Raw genomic sequence first — 25251 nt, forward strand, 5'->3', positions numbered from 1 at the left:
AGAAAATAACTCATAACCTACATAAATATTCTATGTCTGCTGCTTATTTTAATTTTAGCATTCTCCTTCTGCAAGGAAACGATGAAGGAAGGATTAGTATTGTGATAACTTGACTTGATGCCCTGCATCTTGGAGACATCTCACAGGCTGCAGATGGAAAGGAGACATTAAAATAGGTTCCTCTCCTATGGCAGGCCCCCATGACACAGTCCAAGCTGACCAGGAAGGCTTCCAAGCCACTAGAGAGGGTTTTCAGAGGGTATAGGTGGCTACAGGGGGAGGAAAAATAGTGCATGTGTGATGCCTTCTCCATGCAAACTTTGGATCAAACCGAAGTCTGAATATATACGTCTCCCCTTAAAACGCTGTATAAAATAGCACTAGCTGCTTGTAAATCTAGTGTTATTATTAGGCATGCAAGGACAAAATAATAATTTCCCCATTCATATTAAAGTTTCATTCATTTCATTTTCCATTTGTTTTAATTTTGTTCAAACCCCCCAGCCGCCCCCCCCAATTTCAATGGGAATTCCCACCTGCCTTTCTGCAGCTACTTTTAACTTAGATTCTTTTCATTCAAATGACACAGGGTTTTGATGCATCCTGCCATCCCTCCCCAGGATCAGAGCTGCCAAATTTCAGATAAAAATGGGGGCACTTTGAACTAATATGTTTCATTTTCATTAAAAAAAAATTATTCATCTCTGCTGTCCAGATGGCAGCGAGGCCCAATTTAAAATTCTTCTAAAAACATCTATATTTCAGCATGATTTTCTTTGCTGGCTTGGATGACCAGCTAAACAGAAAATGTAAAATACCTTACAACAAAGAGGTTGCTTAGCACTGGCAATCAAAACAGAAAAATCCCAGTGCAGGCAGCATCATTTCACATGTCGACTCTGCTATACAAACATGGCTATAAAAACTGGTCTTACCGCTTCATTTCACCAGCAAACACAAGTTATTATAATTCTGAGTATATCTGGTTATTTCTAAAGACATATATGCTCATATGACAAGCTACCATATAATTAATGAGCATTACATATACCAGTAGGGACGCGGGTGGCGCTGTGGGTAAAACCTCAGCGCCTAGGGCTTGCCGATCGCATGGTCGGCGGTTCGAATCCCTGCGGCGGGGTGAGCTCCCGTCTTTCGGTCCCAGCTCCTGCCCACCTAGCAGTTCGAAAGCACCCCTAAGTGCAAGTAGATAAATAGGTACTGCTTTATAGCGGTAAGGTAAACGGCGTTTCCGTGTGCTGTGCTGGTGCCGGCTCGCCAGAGCAGCTTCGTCACGCTGGCCACGTGACCCGGAAGTGTCTCCGGACAGCGCTGGTCCCCGGCCTCTTAAGTGAGATGGGCGCAGAACCCTAGAGTCGGACACGACTGGCCCGTACGGGCAGGGGTACCTTTATCTTTACCTTTACAGATACCAGTAAGATCGAGGCCCAATGTGGTTACATTTTTGAATTAGCAAAATCTGTATTTATGTGCATCATGTTGTCACAATGTCAAAAAATCACAATGAAGATACACACTTACGTGTTTCATCAAAGGTAAACTATATTAATAGTGTAAAGTTACTGTTAATGTACAAATTCCCTTAAACAACGTAAGTCCTCCATAGCTACCATCTTCAGCTGTACCACACAAACCTCTATGGCAATATTGGGCACTAAGAAATGGTAAGGCCGTCCCTGTTCATTTAGTTCTCATGATACTATGCTTGGGCTATTACTGTATCTAACATGGATATTTTAAAAAAACACCAATCCTTGCTCCAATCCTTTACAGCACATATGCCAGTACACATTTGTAATGTTCATGTATAACAAAAGCTTAATAACATTCTGAAACCCAACCCTTGCTTTTAGAGTGCAAATGTGCTGCAGTATTAGTGGGGATATGATTTCTCACATTTTGTCCTTTTGATGAAACACCTTTGCAAGACTAGGATGTCACCTTATCCTACAATTTCACACATCAGCTGCCATGCTGTCTGCCCCAAGAGCCCAGTTTCACATTGTGCTAATGAGTCAACACCTGTTAAGAGTAGAGAAATCTGAACCTTGCTAACAATTGTGCACTCTCATAGGAACAGGACACCGAACATTGCCATACTTACCTCCAACATGTTTGTACTCAGGACTCTGGATGCAGCTGTTATGAAGTCTCCTATTAGCAAAGTGAAGCCAGGTAAGCCCAAGAAGAAAAAGCAGGGGGGACAGTGTCTGATCACAGTATTTAAAACATCCTGAAAAGGAGAAAAAGTTAAAATTTTTGAACTTGTTAAGGCCAGATTAGTTACGAACACTAAGAACTTTTCCAATTGACAGCAGTGTCATTATTCCATACCCATGCAATGGTTTCAAACATTTATAATAAAAGGATTCTTCCTTCTTTTACTAGCCTAGATCCAGCATTTGAGTTGAAAAGCGGCTGACCCATAGTTAGATGGACCCAGGAAGAATGTAGAAATCTGCCTTATTGGTCAGGCTGTTTGTTCATGTAGTACAGCAATAGAATCATAGAACTGTACAGTTGGAAGGGGCACCAGGTCTCACCCCCTGCAATGAAGGAATCTCAGCTAGATCATACATGACAGATGGCCATCAAATTCTTTTAATAATTGGAAGAGGAGAAAGGGAAAGATTACATAGGAAAGGCTTTAATGAGAAAATGAAGCATTTTTGCTATGAGCTTCATGAGCGAAATCAGAACTTACAAAAACAGGAGCCACAAAAACTTATAGACTCATTCTACCTGCAGCACACAGAGATACATAGTGGGGAAAAGATAGCCAATGTAGTAACTCATGAAGGAGAGTCATCCACCTTCTGAAAGAGTCTATTCACTGTCAAACAGCTCTTACTATCAGAAATTTCTTCCTGATGTTTAGTTGGAATCTTCTTTCTTATAACTTGAGGCCATTGGCTTGGGTCCTAGCCCCCAGAGCAAGAGAACACAAGCTTGCTCCATCCTTCATGTGACAGCCTTTTAGATATTTGAAGGTGGCTATCACATCTCCTTTCAGTCACCTTTCTACTAGGCTAAACATACTCAACTCCCTCAATGGTTCCTCATAAGGCTTGGTTTCCAGACCATCTTGGTCACCATCCTCTGAACACATTCCAGCTTAACCTTCTTAAATTGTGACACCCAGAACTGGACACAGCACTCCAAAGGTGGTCTGACCAAGGCACAATAGTTAGGTACTATGAATTCCCTTGATTGCGACACTATACTTTTGTTGCTGCAGCCTAGATTGGCATTAGCTTCTTTTGCTGCTGCATCACACTGTTGGCTCATCTTATGCTTGTGGTCTACTAAGACCCCATGATCCTTTTCACATGTGTACCCAGGTGTCCCCCATCTTATATTTGTGCAGCTGGGTACAGAACCTTACATTTGTCCCTACTGAAATTCATGTTGTGAATTTCAGTCCAGTTCTCCAATCTGGTAAGGTCATTCTGAATCCTGATTCTATATTCCCTAGCATTGGCTACACCTCCCAGTTTGGTGTCATCTGCAAATTTGATGAGTATCCTCTCAATACCTTCATTCAAGTCATTTATAAAGATGTTGAACAACAATGTGTGGACATTATCTACTCTGACTGGAAGCAGTTCTCCAGGATTTTAGGCAGAGGTATTTCCTATGATCCTGTTAACTGGATTTGGCAGAAGCTGAACCAGAAACTTTCTGCTTTGCAGGCATGTACCACTGAGTTATGGAATCAATGATGTCCATTTGCCTTGTGTAGTCTGTTAACTTTATTGTCTGTACAGCTATTCACAGGCCATGTCATGTGTTTCTTTTCACTGAGGTCTGTTCCTGTTCTGACTGCTCCAAGAACTTGTACTTTAAAGAGAGGATTAGAAAAATTCATGGACGATAATACTATCAGTGTCTACTAGTTATAATGGCTATGTTCTACCTCCACTGTTGGAGGCAGTGTTGCTTGAAATCTTAAGGTGGAGGGAAGAGTACAATTGCACTCAGGTCCTGTTTGCAGGCTTCCCATAGGCATCTAGTTGGCCCCTGTGAGAACAGAATGCTGGACTACATGGGCCTTTGTTTGAACACAGCAAAGTTCTTATGTTCTTATGACTTCAGTGCCTAGCAATCTGGGATCTCTTTGTCCACCTCAAGATAAAAAATAAAGGGGGGGGGGGAGTGAAAATTGGTGAACAGAGGGCATTAGTACACGCACAACATGCTTTGCCTCTTGAAATCTTTCAAGGAACTGTCCATTCATCATGGTTAACTAGCTCTTCCAGGTTCTGCTCAAGTTCTGCTTCTTGCTCCTGAAAAGAAAGGCCACCAAACCCTGTTTAACAGGGAGACTATTTGAAACGGAGCAAAGAGAGGGCAAGAAACTGCTCCAAACTGAAAAGGAGGACTTACTGGGTACCAGTTTTGCCACCAACAGTTTGATTTTATTCAGCCTCTTACTGACCAGGAGTACTACCCATATCAGAAAAATATTCACCTGTCTAAGACAGGATAAAGATATAAGTATTAAGTAAAGGGACTAGTTTGTGGGTTTTTTGTTTTGTTTTTTTGTTCCTTTTTTAAAAAAAGAATTCTGCAGTGCTACTCCCTACATCCAAAATCAGTTTCACTGCCTATACCAGAGTCATATTACAGAGCAAGGAATGAAGAAAAAGAAAAATACACATTACAAGAAAAACATTAAGAAAAATCCTTCTGAAATGAGAATCTCACATAAAAATCAGTTTGAGTAGTAAAATCATGTCAAAAAATTATGTTCTCCTCCTCTGAATTAAGTTTTCCAATGTGTAAGCAGTCTCCAGGTCTTACATATGACATTTGCTCCTCAGGAAATATTAGAATATTACACAACATTGCTACGTTGTATATCTGAAGCATGAAGATTGCAAAACCTCATCTTATAGTATCATAAGCCAACCTGATACATGTTTTTACACAAATATTGTTTAAAAGGTAAACACATTTTAGCATCATTGCAGGGAGCATTTTCACCTTTGAAACACTACACAGGTTAATGTTCAAACTGGTTTTAATCACTTCCCACAATACATTTTCAAGGCAATATCAGTCAATGCAAACATTCTAAAAGAATGAGCAGATGGATGCTGGAGCTCATAAAGTGGCTGGTAAACTCCTGCTCTGAAAACAGAACAAAAGACCCACCTTTTCCATAATTAAGGGGCTGATTAATGCATTGGGCTCCTCACAACACACCTGTAATTACTGAGAGGTAAGTATTGTGTTGTGCGCCCAGTGTCTGAACAAGCCATGCAGCAGCAGATGGGACGACATCTCTATTGACATATGCTGCAATAAAAAGACTCATGAATCTTGGCATGAAAGACAACAGAGAGTAGATTTTTTAAAAGATTAGTAAGTACTAACCCTTGCTCTATTTTCATGCAAGTTGTGTCTATATAACGAAAAACTATTTTCAACTCTTTGAATTTTACCAGAAATATTCTGGAACATACCCAAGTAGAATCAGGTGAAGCCACATCTTTGAGCATTCCAAAAACTTTACCTCTTCATTTTAAAAGACACACACACAGAGAGATAATAGGGCTCAAGTCTTCTAACTTTTTCTTTAAATCCCATTATCTTTTAGTCATCCAATAAGTTTGTTGAAAGATAAAGGACCAATGGACACAATTCACCAGGATGTTCTCCTGTCTAGGACCCACTGAAATGCACCCTGTTACTTCCATGGCCAAAACCCAGGATAGTCCTCCATTTACCATCAAAGTTGTGGCTATTCAACACCAATAACTGGCAGCAGCAGACAAGGGGTGAGACTTCCTCTTTTAGTCATTATTATGAATTGCTGTAAGATTTTTATATTGGTCCTTATAATTTTGTACTCGTGTATTGCCACAGTTATATCTCAGGGGAATTACTTTAGCTGCCTTAAGCATGGCAATAGAAAATCAGGATACACATAAACACCAAAGAAATAAGTTCTGGCTCAACATCTTTAAAGATTCAAGTCATAAAGGTGACACAAGACATTCTGTGCATTATAGTCTTCCAGGTCTGTTAGTGTGTCTGGACCCACAGGTGCACAAACACGTATTTTGCACACCTGTTCACATAAAACACTAATTTGTGAAATTATCAATAAGATTCTCGGAATTTTAACAGGAGATAATTGTGCATACACAGGATTGCACTGACTGTACTAACACTGCTAATTTTGAGAAATTTAGCAATGACCATTATTAGGGAACTTGCTAGGGAACAAGAATCACACCGTTGTAGTCATTGCAATATTTTTTAACAAAAGGTTAGTTGTGTTAGGGATAAGCTCGTGCCAATATGCAATGATTTAGAAGCAACAACAGCATTTAAAGATAGAGTAAAAAGGATTAATAATACAAGGCACAGGTTAACCCACCCAAATGTTGTCTGGAACATATGCTTATTTACAAAGGAGAAAGGCTAGAGGCAGAAAGTCTCCTAAGGATGGAGTTATGAGGTAGAGTTTTAGAGATCCCACTTTTCTATATAACAGCAAAAGACCCAGGAAGGGAGAAAAGTTACTAGCAAAGTAGCAAGTGAGAGCCAGAGGTGGCCATGATTATGGAAATAGAAAAGGTAGAGATGGGAAAGGGGACTAAGATGTAGCAGTTCACTGTCCTAGATTAGAAGGAACTGGAGGAACCCTTTATATCATGCTTTTTGGACTAGTTGCCAAGCAACTAGATAGGCTTGGATGTTTCAAGAAGGATTTAGTTGTTTAAGATAATCCTTCCACTTGTCTAAATGGTGAAAGGTCCTGGCTTTAACCAGGTGGCTGACTACTCAACTAAAAGTGACTTCCCACTTTCCACAACCACCAGTTCTCTGGATTCTTATGAATCTAACAAGTCTTGCTTCGAAAATAGAAAAATATTTCCCTTTAAAGAGACACTGGTGGGTGCTTTTCCACAGAGTAGTATTAACTACTCCAGAAACAAAATAACTAACTCAGTCCAGGAACAAGGAGCATTGGGAAGGGGAAGGTGAGGAAGAAAGAAAGAAGGGGAGAGAAGTCAGCTGCAATGGGCAAGCCAAGAACAAAGCTTGTGGTTTGAAGAGAGTCTGGCTTCGGACATAAGGCTAGGCTGCAACAAGACTTTGCTCCCGGTAGTGAGGGAGGAGAAGGAGAGGACTGAAACACCCGAGGTATCAGCAAAATGCAATAGCATGCTGTAAGTTCACCTGTAGCAGATCCCACTGCCACCAAAATGTAGCAGATCCCACCACTGCAACCAAAAATATAGCGGATTCCACCATTCTGCCATCAATAATGGCAAATCCCACCTACTCTTTACAAACACCATGGGTTATTGTACTGGTTTTTGTGTGAGGATAAAACCTTGGAGACTCAGGCAGAAGTTGAACAAATAAGAAAGATTTATTATCTGGACCAAGTTGGTAAAACAAATGATTTGTCAGGAGATAAAGTTCTTTCAGGAAACAGTTAACTTATTAATAATTATACTAAATCCTACTGGATGTTACAGGTTTCTAGAGAAGGTAGTAAACATGCAACTTCTTTTAAAGTTCAGTTGCTTATTTTCAGTTATTACTCTTCCATTAGATGTTACAGGTTTCCAGACTAGCTGATAAATGCTTAGCTTATTTCAAGTTATTTCACTTCACTTCCTTAACTTAGTTGCATAGGTGTTAAAGGTAAAGGTAAAGGTACCCCTGCCCGTACGGGCCAGTCTTGCCAGACTCTGGGGTTGTGCGCCCATCTCACTCAAGAGGCCAGGGGCCAGCGCTGTCCGAAGACACTTCCGGGTCACGTGGCCAGCGTGACATCGCTGCTCTGGTGAGCCAGAGCCGCACACGGAAACGCCGTTTACCTTCCCGCTAGAAAGCGGTCCCTATTTATCTACTTGCACCCGAGGTTGCTTTCGAACTGCTAGGTTGGCAGGCGCTGGGACCGTTACAGTTTATTAATTTGGTTCTTAAACAAGGTGGTACTTTCTGTCAGTTTTCCAACTTTTTATCAATCACACTCCTGAGGTACTTCTAGCAGACCCATGGGACCACCACATCCCTCTTAGTTGGTTTGGGAGTCTTCTCTTCCTAGAAGATCTCTCCCCTCCTGACTGGAATAAGATCCAAGCAGATGGTATCCTCACAGCTCTGCTTCTCAAACTCAGTCCTCCAGTTAACTCCTGTCTGAATATTCTCCCAAGACGCTAAACACAGTCTTCCTGTCTAAGTTCAATCTATTCCCTATGCAGTTTAATACCTGTTTAATACCTACATGAAAGCGCTGAGGGGGGTTATCTGGAGGTTTGGAGCACGCTGTCAGCAATATGCTGACACACAGCTCTACTTCTCTTTTGTATATTTGCAGGTGAGGCAGTGGATGGGCTGGACTAATGTCTGGCCTCAGCAATGGACTGGATGAGAGCCAACAAACTGAAACTCAAGCCAGAGAAGGCTGAGGCACTATCAGTGGCTGGTTCCCTAGACTGGGTGGCTGGAAGGTTGATGGGGTTACACTCCCTCTGAAGGAGTGGGTACGTGGTTTGGGGGTCCTCCTGCATCCTTTGCTGTCACTTGAGGCTCAATGAGCCTCAGTGGCACGGACTGCCTTTCATCAACTTTGGCTGGTGGCCCAACTGTGCCCTTATCAGGACAGGAACAGCCTAACTACTGTTATTTATGCTCTGGTAAGCTCTAGGTTAGGGATGCGGATGGTGCTGTGGTCTAAACCACAGAGCCTAGGACTTGCCAATCAGAAGGTTGGCGGTTTGAAAGCACGTCAAAGTGCAAGTAGATAAATAGGTACCACTCCAGCGGGAAGGTAAACGGCATTTCCGTGCGCTGCTCTGGTTTGCCAGAAGCGGCTTAGTCATGCTGGTCACATGACCCATAAGCTGTACGCCGGCTCCCTCGGCCTATAGAGTGAGATGAGCGCCGCAACCCCAGAGTCGTCCGCGACTGGACTTAACGGTCGGGGTCCCTTTACCTAAGCTCTGGGTTAGATTACTGCAACATGTTATCCGTAGAGCTGCCTCTGAAGACGGTTTGGAAACTTCAGCTGGTGCAGAATCCTGTGGCCAGGTTAAATAATCTATGGTCTGTGAAAGTGTGGGGGAGTGGACTTTTATTTTGATGAATCTTTTATTACTGGTTGTCAGTCAGTATGTTTTTTATTATGTTTTTATCATTGAAGTTCTGTAATGTGTTTCTAATGTTGTACACAGCTCTTCTGTTAAAGGGTGCTATATAAATTGAAAAAAATTATAAAAGCAATACTTGTTTCTAAAGCTGTATATTATATTATATTGTTGTAATCCGCCCTGAGATGTTATGGTGAAGGGCAGTTATGGAATACTATGAATGAATGGGGTCTGCCTATAATAATTATTATGGACTCATGCATAATATTGTCCTTCTAGACCACAAAATTACTCCCTTCATGTTTATGACATCAGTTTAGCTCTTTGGAAAGTACCATAATCTTTTCACTAGGATAAATATGCTACACTTTGCAAGCTCAGACTAATCTTTGCTGACTCCTTGGAATCCTCTCCAATTTGTCTGCATGCTATGTAACATCTGCTAACTTAAATTAAACAAAATAGCCCAGCTAAGCACTGAAAAAAGAGAGGCACTTTGATCTCCTGCTTTGCATATGCCATTTTAAAAAAATCAACTCAAGAAGACCACCACCCCTTTAAAATAAATAAGTAGGTAAATAAGTAAATACTTAAGTAAGAAGCAAGCAAGCAAGTAAGAAAATAAGTAAAACAGTGGTATGAGCCAAGTATATTGTATTTGTGTGGCAGAAACCATAACATAATTAAGAATCTGTTTGATAATGATTTTTGACAAATCTATATTCCTAAAGCTTTAGAGCAACCTGAAGAGTTGAACAGTAGATAAAAGCAAATTAGAAATTTGACAGTCAGTTTTAGTACATTTTTCTAGCACATGGTGCCAATGGTTTTTTTAATTTTTATTAAAGATTTTCTTGTTTTACAGAAGTAAGTGTAATGTTTCTCATATTTTTTCCATGTAACATTTTTACAAGTCCGTTTCATTTGTTGAGACATTAGGGGGCCAATGTTAAGTTGAACTTCTTCATCGAACCTCTGGCACAAGGCAGGACTATTCAACATTAGACCCTCAAAGATGAAGCCAGACAGAGGAGTACATCACAGAGCAATCCTCAAGCAAATACAGGGCAAAAACCTTTAGACAGGGTCACCAATTAATCTGACAAGAGAAAATTCCTTTAATCAGCAATTCTATGTATGCCGGGACGCAGGTGGCGCTGTGGGTTAAAGCCTCAGTGCCTAGGACTTGCCGATCGAAAGGTCGGCGGTTCGAATCCCTGCAGCGGGGTGCGCTCCCGCTGCTCGGTCCCAGCGCCTGCCAACCTAGCAGTTCGAAAGCACCTCCGGGTGCAAGTAGATAAATAGGGACCGCTTACCAGCGGGAAGGTAAACGGCGTTTCCCTGTGTGGCTCTGGCTCGCCAGATGAGCGATGTCACGCTGGCCACGTGACCCGGAAGTGTCTCCGGACAGCGCTGGCCCCTGGCCTCTTAAGTGAGATGGGCGCACAACCCCAGAGCCTGTCAAGACTGGCCCGTACGGGCAGGGGTACCTTTACCTTTTACCTATGTATGCCAAATTCTTGACTTAAGTTATACCAGTCTCTGATACCAGGAAAAATCAATATAGGCATGTATTTAGGTAAAAAAATAGTCCTCTGGTTAACAGTAATAACATATAACAAAAACTTCACTCTTGTGGTTTATCACCACAACAGCTACTCACTTTGGGTTTTAGTAAAGCAAACAGTCTAATTTGTCAGCGCCTAAACAATATCAAGCATCAGAACAACTTTGCCACAATAAGGAAATTTTGCCCATGGTATGACTATTTTCCACCTTCCAATTTCGACTCTCTGGCACCCTATTTGCATAACTTAGCAATTCTGAAATATAGATGCACTTTTACTCTCACAAGATTGAATATATTGCCCTTGGCTGTACTTGAGAGACGATTCCAACAGATTCCACACAAAAAACGCTTATGTCCCTGTGGAGATGGCAGTACCAAATCGGGGGCACATGCCCTTCTGGCTTGCAGTCTTGATTAAGGCTTGAGGAATGAGATTATCACCCCTCTTTTATTGTCCATTCCGGGTCGCCCAACTACTGCCACAGTGTCCTTTCTCTTGGCAGATCAAGATGAGCAGGTGACAGCAAAGGTTGCAAGGTTATTAGCTGGGGCAATCAGAATAGGATCCACTATTTGACTATTGATTCAAAACCCTAAAATGTATTTTATATAATTGACTTTTTATTTCTATTCTTTGTATAACGTTTTATTGTTTTATTGCTATGACCAATGGCTGACGCAAATAAAGAATCATTTATTCATTCAATTGGAAAGACGAGATCATTGGCTTGTCAGTTCCTTCCTATTTCTACATGGCAGAAAGTAAGTGTTAATTAATAAAATGTTGGAGTTGGATAGACTGAGTAGCAAAGATTGGGCTAAAGGAGGGCATGGAGCTGGATATTTCAATTTGAGGGCCAAATGAGGAGATATATATATATATATATATATAAAATATAAAGTCAGGACTGCTTGATAGCGACCATTAGGATTGATTTTGAATGCTGGTTCATGAAAGGTACTGAATCCCTCTAGTACGGGACTTTTTAAACGCCGGGTTTCCTGCAGGGCCAAACAGTCAAATAGGCGTAAATAATTGTTTAGGTCTAGGTCTCCCTTCTTATTGCCCCAGCCTGCAATGTTCCATGACACAATATGATATGGTGTTCTGATAGTCAATTGAATCAGGGCTGATTTGTGTCTCCCGTGTGGCCAGGGGCTCAGTTCCCATCAGTCTGGGATCAGGTGTCTGTGTAGTTGGAGGCAGTTCTACTCAGCATCTCACTGCAGGGAGTTATTTTTGTATAGAGAAACTTGCAATTTTACATTTTATAACCCAGGACACAGGTTGTAATCCAGGACTCATAACAAGGTCTGAGGATTTCTAACATCCTTTCCCCACTTATTAAAATATCATGTGGATATTAAGTGCATCAAAAGCACCCAGGAGTAAAGTCAGATCAAGCTGAATGCATTCTCAAATTCTGTAAACCAAGAAATTAAAGCTGCAACATCCAACCACAAAGTGAATTTGCCATTTACTCACTGTGAGCGCAATTGCATGATAGGCTTGTAGGAAGCATTCAGTGCACACTGCTTTTGCAGACCAATGCAAAGAAAGTAATTAGATTTAAGAATTAGAATTTGTACATAATGGCATTCACAGATAGTGGGAAGTTTTGGATTCACCCATTTCCACTTAGATTAAAGATTTTCAACCTTTTTGAGTCCATGGCTCCTTTAATCAACTGCATTCTTTCTGTGGAACCCTGTGGGGCTCAAGAGCCCAGCTATGTCACCCCTTGCCTGCAGAGCTGGCAGCCTCTCCCCCTTTTTCGAGCATGTTCCCTTGTGCTCCCTCAACTTCCTCTCCCCTCCCCTGTTTTTGGGAGCTCTCTGGGCAGCTGCTGCTGCTGTCCCTGGTCTCTGAGCTGCCCCCCCCCCGCCCCAAAGAGAGGTGCCTCCCAGAGGCACCATTCGCCTGCGGAGCTTATAGCCAGGGTTACTGCAATAGACAGCTGTGCAAGCTTTTGAAAGGCAGAGACGTGAGAGGGCATCAGAGGAGGGAGGGAAGGAAAGGAAAGCACAGAGGCCAGTGTTGTCCGCAACTCCCCTGGTCATCATTCAAGGCACCCCAGGGTGCCATGGCACACTGGTTGAAAACCACTGACTTAGATGAATAGTCACAAGATGTCTGTGAATATGACCTTTCTGAGGGATAAAGCCAGTTGTGCAAACCTACCCTGAGTTTAGCCAGCTTTAGTCTAGTCCTGGTTGAAAGTTATACACCATTTTCCTTTGGATCATTTTGACTATGGTAATTATTCAAAAGTTTGTTCTAATCATTTCCAGGAGTCAAAGGCATGTATGACCCACAAATAGGCCTTCATGGGGACTTTCTCAAAGATAAGCCTTTGTGGCTCAAATTTACGTTATGGACTAAGACTGAGTGAAGGTAACCAAACCAACTTCTTTCTGCTGAACATTCAAATATTTAATGATTGCAAATATGCATTTTATGAAAAAATGTGGTGAAATGGCAGTTATGAAAAGATTGTGCCTCACAGGAAAGCAGCAACATGAACATCTGTTTTATGCTTAAGTGATTTTGCCACACACACACACACACACACACACACAATCAGATAGTTCAAATACACTAGGTTGTTTCCTTCAAAATACAATTCTATAAAAACAAACAGCATTTTGAAGCTTAGAGCCTAGTAAATCATTTTAACTGAATGCTGGGTACACAGTAACTAGAAAACCGCAAGCAGTAAGAAAGGCACATAGCGATGGCAATAGAAATTGATTTACAATTTGTACAGGTCCCCCCTTTCCTCTTTCATAATTGATCTATAAATGTGTAAAATAATTTTGGTTCATTATGGTTCCAAATTATTCAACAATTACCTGAAATGAAAATGTAAAATGAGAGATTTGTCTGGAAGCATTTCTATTGTTTATATAATTGCAGTATAATTTAGTGTAGATGTTGTTATGGAAAAGGGCAGAAAGAACCAGTGCAATTCAGAACGATGCTCTGTAGTGTCATAAATGGGAGGAAGGATCTCCTGTTTATGTCAAAATAAAATGGATGAACTCTTTAAATCTCTAGAAATACTGCAAACAAAGTACTGATGAAAATAAAATATTGCAAGATCAGTTAAAAATATTCTCTCACTTGATTCAAGTTCACAGAAAGGTCAGTTATAAAAGTACCCCTTTCCTATTCTTGTTCAACCTATTGCCATGTATATATGTAACTTGATAACCTGCCATCTGTCCTCAGAAAGACTCTGAGTTGTTCCTCACCATGAACAAGCTGGCATTTTTGCAGATTAATTCCTGCCCTTAATTATGTAGAAAAGGACAAAATTTCAGTCACTGAAGAGCTTAGCATATTTTCCTTATAAAAAGGGAATGAGACATTTAAATTAAGTGGCAGCTGTGGTGGGATTTTTAGAACTACACTCTACTTTCTCAACTTCAGATCAGGCTACACAGTTCATAAACTGTTTGTTGCCGTTCTTAAGTATTTTAAAAACCCTCTATGATAGACATGGTAGCAAAGCAATGTCAACATTTAAAATGGCTAGCAAATCAGTCTGTTAAATATGATACACCCAAGAAACCAGTTAAGATCTTCCAAACATATAGATAAAAGGTTTATCAAGAACAAATATTATGTGGGACAAATTATCTGAAATATCTCAGTTTGTATAATAAATCTAGCTATTTTCTGTACACTGTCTCCATTGTTGGGCATTTTAGGTTTATAAAGTAAAATTTGCTGTTTCCTCTGCATTTAACTTAACTTGCTTGTATAAATTACAAGCCGTAAATTACCATACATGAGGCTGCAGTGTTAGGAGCAAATTCTATGGAGGCCAACATGAAAGTCTTCCACTGCAGAATTTATGACATTTTAAACCCTGTAAGTGATTCAATACTTTCCTTGAGCCTTACAAACAAATACATAAAAATATTTTGAACTACATAAACACCTTTGACTTTTTTTTTGCAAATTGTAATTAAACAATGCATTAAATGGATATATGGGAAAGTGCTATTTGCATAACATGGATGTCAAGGTGTCAGAATTTGGCAGTTTAAATTCCCAAAGTCCTAGATCTGATCAAGAGTGCATATGATTTCTCAAACAGAACGCAAATACTACAATGATTGCATAGGAATATTCTCCTAACTATAAAGCTTGCTGCTAGAGTAAATGAAGAAATGGCAGAAAGAAAAAGAAAATCAGCTATGAATTCTTCCCAAGCATCACAAAGCCTCCATATCTTCCACATTGGCAAAAAAATTAAATAAAAAGTTCAGAAAGCCCTTACATGCAATTCACCAGCCAAGGTTACCACTGGACAGAATTATGGAGCACAAACCAAATGACTCCTCCGAAGTCATTTGGTATGTCAAGGTTACTTCATAAACTACCTCAGTGTACACGGGTTGGGAATAAAAATGAATGCAACAAGGTATTAAATAGCTATTACAACTACACACTACTCACACACATAACCAGCATATACTGATCGCCATTTAAAAGTATTCTAATACAAAATGATAAATGATTTTACAACATAACTGTTTATACCACATATAAAATAATGTTGGACCTTGTGGTGAAGGGTGGGTATTAAATAAACAAAGTAAAACAATAGGTAAAAGGGTGTTGGGTTGTTGTTGTTTTTACGTATCAACAAGTATACAAACTGCCAAAAATTATTCATATAGATGAAAATTATTTTGCTAAATTCACCCCACACACCATATAGAAAATTTACTAAAGGCACAAAGTAGGACGGTGTTCACAGTCATCTCATATTTACTGCAATGTAGAAACTTGGATCACATTGGATCTTTTGTTGTTCAAGACAAGATCACATTTTACCATCTTCAGATTAGCAGAATGAAAGGGAACAGTTATTTTAACTGAGTTGCTACAAGGATGGCAACAGAAAATGGACATGGCTTTTTGGTTGCTGTCCTTTTGGGGCATCATGTGTGGGGAAATGAGTGAGGGAGCGATTCTAGTAAGAATTGTGTGGGAAGAGGGATGGAACAGTAAATTCTGGCCCTCCTGGTAGACGAGAGACACTTATCAGAAAGAATGCTTGTAGCCAGCATTCAGGACAGGGGCGCAGACGTCCAGACTGAGAAGCAGGCTTCTAGCTATGGTGGATAAAAAGTTTAAATGGAAACTCTTGAATCTGTCTAGTGTGGAAACACATTTGATGGAAGGTTGTTTATAGTGCTACTAAGATGAATTAAGTAGCGAAGAATGAGCATGGAGTAGCTCCTACTTTTGTACTTATAGGATGTATTTACCATTAAAACCATGGCCCTAGAATATTTAATTATAATTTATGTTTTGGTAGGTTTAGAAGATAACATTTTACTATTTTACTGGTAAACTCTGTTATCCATTAAAATGTTTATGAATTATGAAATGACCCTAAAGTACCCAATGTCATAGTTGGTGATGTGTTTGTTGTGGAGTTAGTTTCAGTTCACGCAATCAGCTGATGTGGACAAGGTACTTGTGGCTGTACAGTTGTCTATGTGCCCTCTTGACTCCTGCCCTGCCTGGTTTATTAAATCTATCAGAGAGGGGTTGCCTGGTTGGGTCCAGAGTGTGGTTAACACTTTACTGCATAACAGGGGTGATGCCGGCTGCCTTGAAAGTGGCAGTGGTGTGCCCACCCCTAAAGACACCAGCCCTGGACTTGTTGGACTAGAATAACTACAGACCAGTCACAAATATCCGCTTCTTGTGCAAGGTGGAGGAGAGTTGCAGTGGGGCAGCTGTAAGCATTCTTAGATGACACAGTTTGTTTTGATAGGGCAAGCGGGTTGGCTCCTGCTTCTCAGTCTCTCTGCAGCTTTTGACCCCGTGGACCATGGTATCATGCTCCATGAAATGGGAATTGAGGACAGTGCATTATAGTGGTTCTGGTCCTAATTTTAAGAATTAATTTAGTTTGTGTGTGTCCAATTGACACACGAACGCTGGCATGCGGGACCTTCTGGACCCAGAAGTGGGCAGAAAGTAGGCAGAATGGGGGTTGGAATGGGGTGTAATGGGGGCGGTCTTATAAAGTCTTATGGCTGATGTGTCTAAGGTTGGTGTGCAAGGTTGAGGATAAGCAAGGTACAGCAAATATCAACATGTTTCAGGAAATATTTTGCAATTACGGTACTAAGAGATATCAGAGAGGTATAGGTCAGAAGATAAACCAAAATTATTCACAACAGGATATTTTAAATATTTTAAGGATTTATTTGCCTTTTAAAGATTTAATAATTCAGTTACTAAGCTCAGCAGTGGAGAGCACAAGTGAGACATGCAATGTCACAGTCTATCCCCATTCCCTCGGAGAGCTCCAGCTCGCCTGGGACAGGAGCCTTATAGTGCTGTTGAGGACCAGGGGAGGGGGCAGTTTGAGGAGGTGCAAAGGAAAACATGGCACTCTGAAGGCTTACAGCTACAGGCTTCTGGTTAGCATGAGGAGTGCACAAAGTGGAAAGGTTTAACCCTTCCTTTTTCAGAAGCAATTGCATTGAAAATTTCTCTGTCCCATGTAAGTAAGAAGCCCGCATATGCTTTCGAAACAATTGTGTTTATTTACAATCTTTTTACCCTGCCACTGAAAAGCTTTTTAGAACATCTTACATAATATCAAGAAAAACAAGCTAGTTCATTCCCACAGACTTACAACCTATAAAGACGCACGGTATGCTAAACGTTTTCCCCTACAGAAGCATGTCCCCTCCCACAGGCAAAAGCAAGAGTTGCCCATAGAAAACAATGGAGAAATCTAAGAATTTAGCTTAGGCAGCACATTTGTCATGCCAAAGCAGAATCAATACCAACCAAGACAACAGTTCCTATCTTTGACATTCAGTGTGAACCCAGGAGTCTCCTATCCCTGAAAGAGATTAGTTTCTGTACAGTTTTCTTTTATTTATGCCCTCAATATTCCATAAGTCTTGGAAGCTCCTAAGTTGGTGCTGGTCTTTTACTAAAAATGTTTTTCTTCATGCTTTCTACTTGTATGTACAGGAGACTCCCCACTTGCGCAGGGCTTATGTTCTGGGCCTCCGCACACATCAGTGAAATGCACGTAAGTGGGGAGGACCCTGGAGAGTCCTAGAGGCTTGTTGAAGCTGCTCGGCTGATGCAGAATTTAGATCAGAGGTGACTAATATCTGTCCCTCTAGATGTTGTGCTACAACTCCCATCAGCTCTAACCACTGGTCATGCTGGCTAGGGTTGCTGGAAGTTGTAGGTGAGCAACATCTAGAGGGCCACAGGTTAGCCAATTTAGATAAAAATACAGCAAGTATATATGCATTGGACACTGTTGAGTTTTTACCATTGAAAAGCAAAAAACGCAATGGACTCTTAGAATCCCATAGCTACCAACTGGAAAACTTGAAGCCAAGACTGCCACCAAGAGGTATAAAAGGGAATTTTTTTGAAAAGGCAGTGGCAATGTGGAACAATACTGATATGGTTTATAACTTAAAATTTGCACTATTGAAAATTTTTGTAATCTATTACCTATTGAAATTAGCGGGAATACCTTTTTCTATAGTACTTTTCTTAAGTAGAATCAGTTTGTGTCTTAATCTACCTTGCTTTTGATTGGTTGGCTTCTCCTCTCTAATTTGATGTAGAACTCTCAAATCACTCTTTAAACTCTTCCTTTTTGTGCTCTATAGAGCTCCTTTACTCTTGGTCCTCTTTTCTTTACTTTCACTTCCTGCTTTACCATTGGCAAACCTGAAACTGATTCACTTTCTCTGTCCAATATGCCACCTTCAAGTCTAGTTAACTCATTTTTTCCCTGCAGCTTTCCTTGAAGTTCTGCAGCCTTATCTTTTCTACACAATTAAACCTCCTCTATCTAACATGCTCTACTTATTTCCAAGCTCTAATTTTTTTCTTCACCTTGTCTTACTTGCTTGAGAAGCCTCCTGAGCATAAATATTGCCATTTAAAAGTGCTGCGTAGCACCTAACTCACACCAGGAACTAAATAAAAGTGAAATAATGGCTATACACACAGGTCCCACTTACCGAACACAATGTGTTCCCAGGAAATCATCTGTAAGGCGGGTGTTTGAATAATGAGCTGACAATTTCAATTATTTCCTATGGGAACAATTCTAATTTGTGATCTTTTCCCCTTCCCCCATCATGGTTTGTTCCTAAAATGGCTTTAGCCAACCGGCAAAAGAAAGACACCCCCCCCCCCTGATTTGTCCCATCTCTCTTTCCACTTCCTCTCTCATACATATGAAAGAATGAGAAAATGGTTGCCACTGACCAACAAACCACAAACAAATAAGGAACAAAGGGAGGGAGGGAGGGAGGGAGGGAGGGAGGGAGGGAGGGAGGGAGGGAGGGAGGAAGGAAGGAAGGGGGCAAACTCTGGCTGTTTGGCTATCTGAATCTGCAGTGTGTATAGTGAGGTTTGGGCAGAATTCTTTATGTTCACATAACTGAATTTTCACATAATGAAGGGACAGATTGCAGGACCTGCATGAAATAGAAAGAGACATCCAGAAGCCACTTTTTATGGAAATCTCCAAGTCATTCAGTTTTCATTAGTAACCAAAGAGATAGTGGCTTGGATCTCAATTCCCCATGCACCAGTAGGGATGTCCCATACACAGTGCCAGCAAAACAAAAGAAAACAACTAGCATAGATTCCCCCTGAAGCTCTTTGCTGCATCACACCACCATACTGTGGTGGGCTGGGGGAACCTCCAGAAAAGGGGGAGTAGATTGGAGGGGAAGGGAAGAACTGGTAAATCCCACCAGGGGTTCTTCCACAGGGTCTCAAGCCATACTGTGGCTCAGGATCCAAACCTTAGAAAGCATGTTAAATTAACGCAGTTCAGTTTTCAGAACTAGAAATATAGTATTTGTACCTGATCTTTACTCGTTAATCCAATATGCATGACAAGATAAAAGTGCACCAGATAGTCAGGATTTGGCACAAAATCTTGGCGTCTAGCCATCATAGCACATATCAGTTTGTAGGCTTGAAGCTTCCCTTCCTTATATTCATCTGATAAGGTGGTAGCCTAAAATAAAAGAGTATGGTTTATGAATAAGACAGCTTCTAAATAATCAGAACATGAGTATTGTATTACAATATATGAAACAAAGACAACTGTTGAAGACATCCTTCTCAAGATGATAAAGGGCACATTTTAAGTTACATTTTCTATGATTTGGAACTTTTATGGAACTTAACGTCAACATTTCTCACCCACAAACAAAATAGCTTTGATCCAGCAAAGACTTCAGCTAATAGAAGGTGAGGGTTGCAATTTTCAGATATTCTAAAGGAATGAGGGACCCTTTGGAAAAACATAGGAGTGTGTGGCTGCAGTGGAGAGAGAGAATCAGCAAAAATGGCACCTGCCCTTCCATCCATAGAAGCCTCTCTGAATCAAAGAACTTTCCATGAAGAGAGCAGCACAAATGCATATAATCCATTATTAGGTTTGATAATTAACGTTTTGTATTATAAATAAAATACCAACACTAAGGAAGGGAAGTTGAGGACAGAACTGCACACTTTATTATAAAAATAGTAGATTAAAGCTTAAGTGCAACTTAATATATTCTTATTTACATCCCAATTAACCAATTAATTTGCACATCACAGGCTGGTTGCACAGAATTCACTAAATTACTGTAGATGCTGACTCTGCTTTCATTACAGGACTTCAGGCATCATTCAAACAGGGCACAAGGGAACAGTCTCCTCTTTCTCCATAATGTGAATCGAGTGATGTGCACTCCTGAAGTTTACTCAAAAATCCTTAATACAGAGTAGTGGTCACATGTAGGCTTCTGTCACTGAAATCGCAGCCCTCGTGAACTTTTTGTATTTAGGTCAAATCCAAACTAATGAATATATATAAAAAAAGTTTCAACATACATTCATAAACAAAAGAATTTTAAAGGCTTATGTTGATGTTATGTTTAGATTTGTATAGATTTGTACTTCTGGTTACATACTTAATTTGTTCTGGAGGTCCGTTCTTAACCTGAAACTGTTCTTAATCTGAAGTACCATTTTAAGCTAATGGGGCCTCCCGCTGCTGCTGCGCCGCCAACCACGCGATTTCTGTTCTCATCCTGAAGCAAAGTTCTTAACCCGAGGTACTATTTCTGGGTTAGTGGAGTCTGTAACCTGAAGCATATGTAACCTGAAGCATATGTAACCTGAGGTACCACTGTATAGCTACATGTACATTAAAGGTAAGGTAAAGGGTAAAGGGACCCCTGACCATTAGGTCCAGTCGTGACAGACTCTGGGGTTGCGGCGCTCATCTCTCTTTATTGGCCGAGGAAGCCAGCGTACAGCTTCTGGATCTTGTGACCAGCATGACTAAGCCGCTTCTGGCGAACCAGAGTAGAAACGCCGTTTACCTTCCCGCTGGAGCGGTACCTATTTATCTAGTTGCACTTTGATGTGCTTTCAATCTGCTAGGTTGGCAGGGACCGAGCAAGGGGAGCTCACCCCGTCGCGTGTTGAACCTTCTGATCGGCAAGTCCTAGGCTCTGTGGTTTAACCCACAGCACCACCCGCATCCCAACATTAGAGGTAGCTACAAAATTAACATAGTAAGGCATTCCTTCCTCCATGTTTAAAAAGCAATTTGGGAGTTTAGAAGTATAAGACTGAAGGTAAACAAAAGCAGGATACAAATGAGATTGGTCCAAACCAAGGTGCATGAAAAACTTACCTTGAACAACCACGAAGCAAATATTCTGAGTGGAGGAATTAAAGTAGGAGGAGAGGGAGTGGATTGGTTATCCAGACTGATAGCAAGATTGTCCCTTATCTAAATAAATAAATAAATAAATAAATAAATAAATAAATAAATAGATAGATAGATAGATAAGACAGATAGTAAGACATACACAATCTTGATGAGCTAAAGTGAATAGTTTTTCCTTCTTAACCTCTTTCTTTACCAATCTAGCTTAGTCCACAGATTAAACAGTTAGGGTATTTCCTGTTCTATTTATTTTAGCATCTCACATTAGTCTACTAACTCTCCATTAGACAAAGTCTATAGTAGCAAACCTTACCTTTGCTAATTTGTACCACAGCGCAAAGAGATACTCAAAAACTCTGGCGTGTATTTTAGGACACTGGATACTGTTCACATCTCCAAGAATTCCCAATATTCTTCGCCATAACACAGCAGCAGAATCAGGATGCCAGCCTATGAGATTCCCACCAGCAATTATACTGCAATCATCAGCAAGAAACTCACTGCTGTCTAGAAGAGAAAATTATTTGTTATTAATTACTAGCAAAATACCCAAGTGTATTTTACATAAATGTGTGATAATGGTCAATTTGTGAAATTAATCAAGTTTCCCCATTAAGCCAAATTTCCTTCCGAGTGTCCAGCATTGTCAATGAAATCAGTACAGCAGCAGCTGTACCCTCAGGTAACGTAAACTTCAGGTTGTGAAAGCGGCAAACCTGGAAGTGTTTCCCCGCACACATGCGCAAAGTGGTCTACCGCTTCTCCTCGGGAGAAGAGAAAAACCTCGGGATGCGGCTGGACCTCTGGAATGGATCCTGTTCACAACCGGAGGTATTTTATTGAAGGTTTGGCACATATGACCCCAGCTTTCCATTTTCAGCCTATAATAATTTTCAGCACATGTCCTATTTAACATGACTTGTTCACTCAAAAGCAAAGTGATTAACACAAAACAATTTGTTCTCAAAAGGCACACATCTCTTTAGGAGTACATTTTCACTCACATCAACACTTACATTTCTAAGTCTAACACAAAATTAATGTTATTCTAGAAGAAATCAAAAGCCACACAGATAACAAGGGGCAATAAAACTGACTTCATCACAGCTACAGTACTTGCTAGAACAAAAAGCACAGGCGATCTTGAAGAGCAGAACAGCTTGTTTTTCTACTGATGCACTTATTTATCATAAAATTTCTTAGACTTGCTTACTTATCTAGTTATAACATTTTTTCACTCTGGTTCTTGGCCAAATTTTCTCCCATAGCAGCTTACAAAAATGAACAGACCCTGCCTTTAGGCTTACAAGCTAAAGACATGAAATTAGTGGGTATTCAGCACCCTCTAGTGCTACAAAAGCAACATATCCAGCACAGTTATGATACCAGCAGCACAACTCAGACAATAAAGGTCAAGAATTGTCTTACCCTCCTCAGAGCACCAACCTTCTGAGAGCTTTTGTCTATTACATAGGGAGGACTATAAGGAGTCTCTAGCGTGTCTAGAACAGCTATGTGGCTCAAGAGTGAATGTACACAGGTAGGAAAATATATTGCTCCCAAACAGAAGCAGTCCAGTCTGGTGCAGCTCAACCAGTTGTCTTGTGTGTTGGACGTCTCCTACTGAGACACTTAGGAGAGTTGGTTCTTCGCCCAGAGTAGGAATAATGTGATCTCCTGCTGTAGATCTGCTGATTTGGTCCCACCTTCCCTGTTGATATAGGAGTGAACATTTGTGTTGTCCATTCTGATTAGGATGCAATAGATGGACATACTGTGGAAAAAGGGTTGAGTGGCCAGACACTGCTTTAAGGTCAAGCCAGTTGATGATATGCTGTGTGAATTGACGGGTGTCTAGTCTGCCTGGACCAGTTACCCCTCGCAATGCATCCCCCAGCCTTGCACACTGGCATCCAATGTTACGGTGATCTTTAGGGGACCTCTGAGGGGGATTCCTTTCCATGGGTCCCTTGTCCACCAGAACATGGTCTCTCATAGCCGTGGAGAGATCAAGACATAGTGGTGCTTGCTGTGAATGTGACCACTGGTGTAGAAGAAGGAACCACTGGAGTGGTCTCACATGAAGCTTGGCCCACAGAGTGATTTGTGAGGCTGATATGTATAGATCCAGGATACAAGCTAGTATGACGTCCATCCTATTGGAGGACATCAGGAGCTTAGTTGCTGCCTTGATTGAAAGGACTACCAGGCCCTGGGTAGTATCTATCAGTGCACCAATATGTATGAGGAGGAGGTGGCTGTTATCCTTGTTGATGAGGAATCTGTGAGTTTGGCGGGTCCTCATAGTGTTCTGAAGATGTGGTTGCCCTAGAGGGGGAGGTGAGCTACCAGGGCAACTATTGTCTTCATGAAGACTCTCAGAGATCAGGCCAATCTGAACAGGAGGGTCCTGAATGGTGAAGGCCAGGCATAGGCAAACTTGGCCCTCCAGATGTTTTGGTACTACAACTCCCATCATCCCTGACCACTGATCCTTAGCTAGGGATGATGGGAGTTGCCGTCCCAAAACATCTGGAGGGCCAAGTTTGCCTATGCCTGGTGTGGGCCAATGAAGAGTCGAAGACACTTGTGGTACTTGGGTTGAATAGGAATGTGAAGGTATGCATCCTGTAAGTCTATGGAAATCATGCAGTCATTGAGATGAAGGGACTGCTTGATACGTCCTAGGGAATCCATCTGGATTTTTGGGGGTAGATCACTCAGCTGTTGAGATATTTCAGACTGAGTACTGCCCTCCAGGCTTTGCGATCTTTTTTTGAGAACTACAAAGAAAATCGAATAGGTGCCTAACAAGTGTTCTTCTGCAGGTACTGGCTTTATTGCTGCCATACTGATGAGATGCTGGACACATTCCCTCACAATCTGGCATTTGGATGGGGATGCAGAGAGGAGTGATGAACTGTGCTTGAGGGTGAATGATGAATTCTATGCAGTAACCATAGGACCCACTGAGCCATCATTGAGTGCTGCCAAATATGTATGAATGCTTTTAGGCAACTTCCCAACTTTATTGCTGATGGCATCATTGGTGTCTTGGGGGGGTTCTTGGGAGGGGTGGAGATGTTGAACTTGTTTCCCTGTTGACCTTTTGGAGAAAAACATGGCTTGTTTCAGGTTTGTTTTGGCTTGTGTTCCTTCAGTCTGCCTTGCTGCCTGTAGTGACAAATGACTGATTTGTCGGAGAAGCACCGTTCCTTCTGTTGGGTTACGATAACTTTTCTTTTATCTTTAGAGTCAAGAAGCAAGTCTTTGAGTGTTTCTTTGTTGAATAGCATTGATCCATGGAAAAACACTATGGAGAGATTGATTAGGGAAGAAGTCTGCTTACCACTGTTTAAGGAATAAGGTACTGTGTGCTATGACACCTGCCACCATGGAGCATGCTGAAAACCGTGATGTACCCATGATGGCATCTGCCATGAATACTGCCCCCTAGGTATCTTGAGTAGGGTGTGGCAGGTGTACACAGGATCCTGTCCTGGAGTTGAGAGAAAATCCTTCACTCATGCATGAGATGCATGAGCAAATGATCACAAGACTCTTATGCCAGATCTCAGCACCTTAGATCTCCTCACCACCATGGATCCTATTACTACCTTATTACTACCTGATGTTTCTGAACCCTTCCTCTTAATTTCCTCTTTGATAGTCTAAGCAGTTCCTAATGACCTGATCTTATAGGTGGAAATGTGGCTTCCCTTAATTTCTTCTTCCAGGCAGGAACCTTCTTTTTATAATATTTTTATTAAGTTTT

The 25251-nt window shown here is 41.0% G+C and overlaps 1 protein-coding gene across 7 annotated transcripts in view; it reads right to left on the reverse strand.

Annotated features, from left to right (window-relative positions):
• The window catches only part of RALGAPA2 (Ral GTPase activating protein catalytic subunit alpha 2), a 182197-nt gene that overhangs the window by 94863 nt on the left and 62083 nt on the right, over window positions 1–25251 (reverse strand). For all 7 annotated transcript variants that reach the window (XR_014170068.1, XM_081917687.1, XM_081917686.1 and 4 more), the window contains 4 exons: window positions 21790–21983; window positions 21441–21539; window positions 19608–19763; window positions 2126–2254 (listed from right to left, as the gene is read on the reverse strand). Coding sequence is in view for 6 of the 7 variants with exons in the window: in XM_081917687.1 (XP_081773813.1) it covers window positions 2126–2254; window positions 19608–19763; window positions 21441–21539; window positions 21790–21983 (578 nt within the window). In the remaining variant the exon portion in view is untranslated. The remainder of the gene's footprint in view (window positions 1–2125; window positions 2255–19607; window positions 19764–21440; window positions 21540–21789; window positions 21984–25251) is intronic.

Source organism: Podarcis melisellensis (assembly GCF_964234715.1).
Source record: "Podarcis melisellensis genome assembly, chromosome: 7".
Classification (NCBI taxonomy): domain Eukaryota; kingdom Metazoa; phylum Chordata; class Lepidosauria; order Squamata; family Lacertidae; genus Podarcis; species Podarcis melisellensis.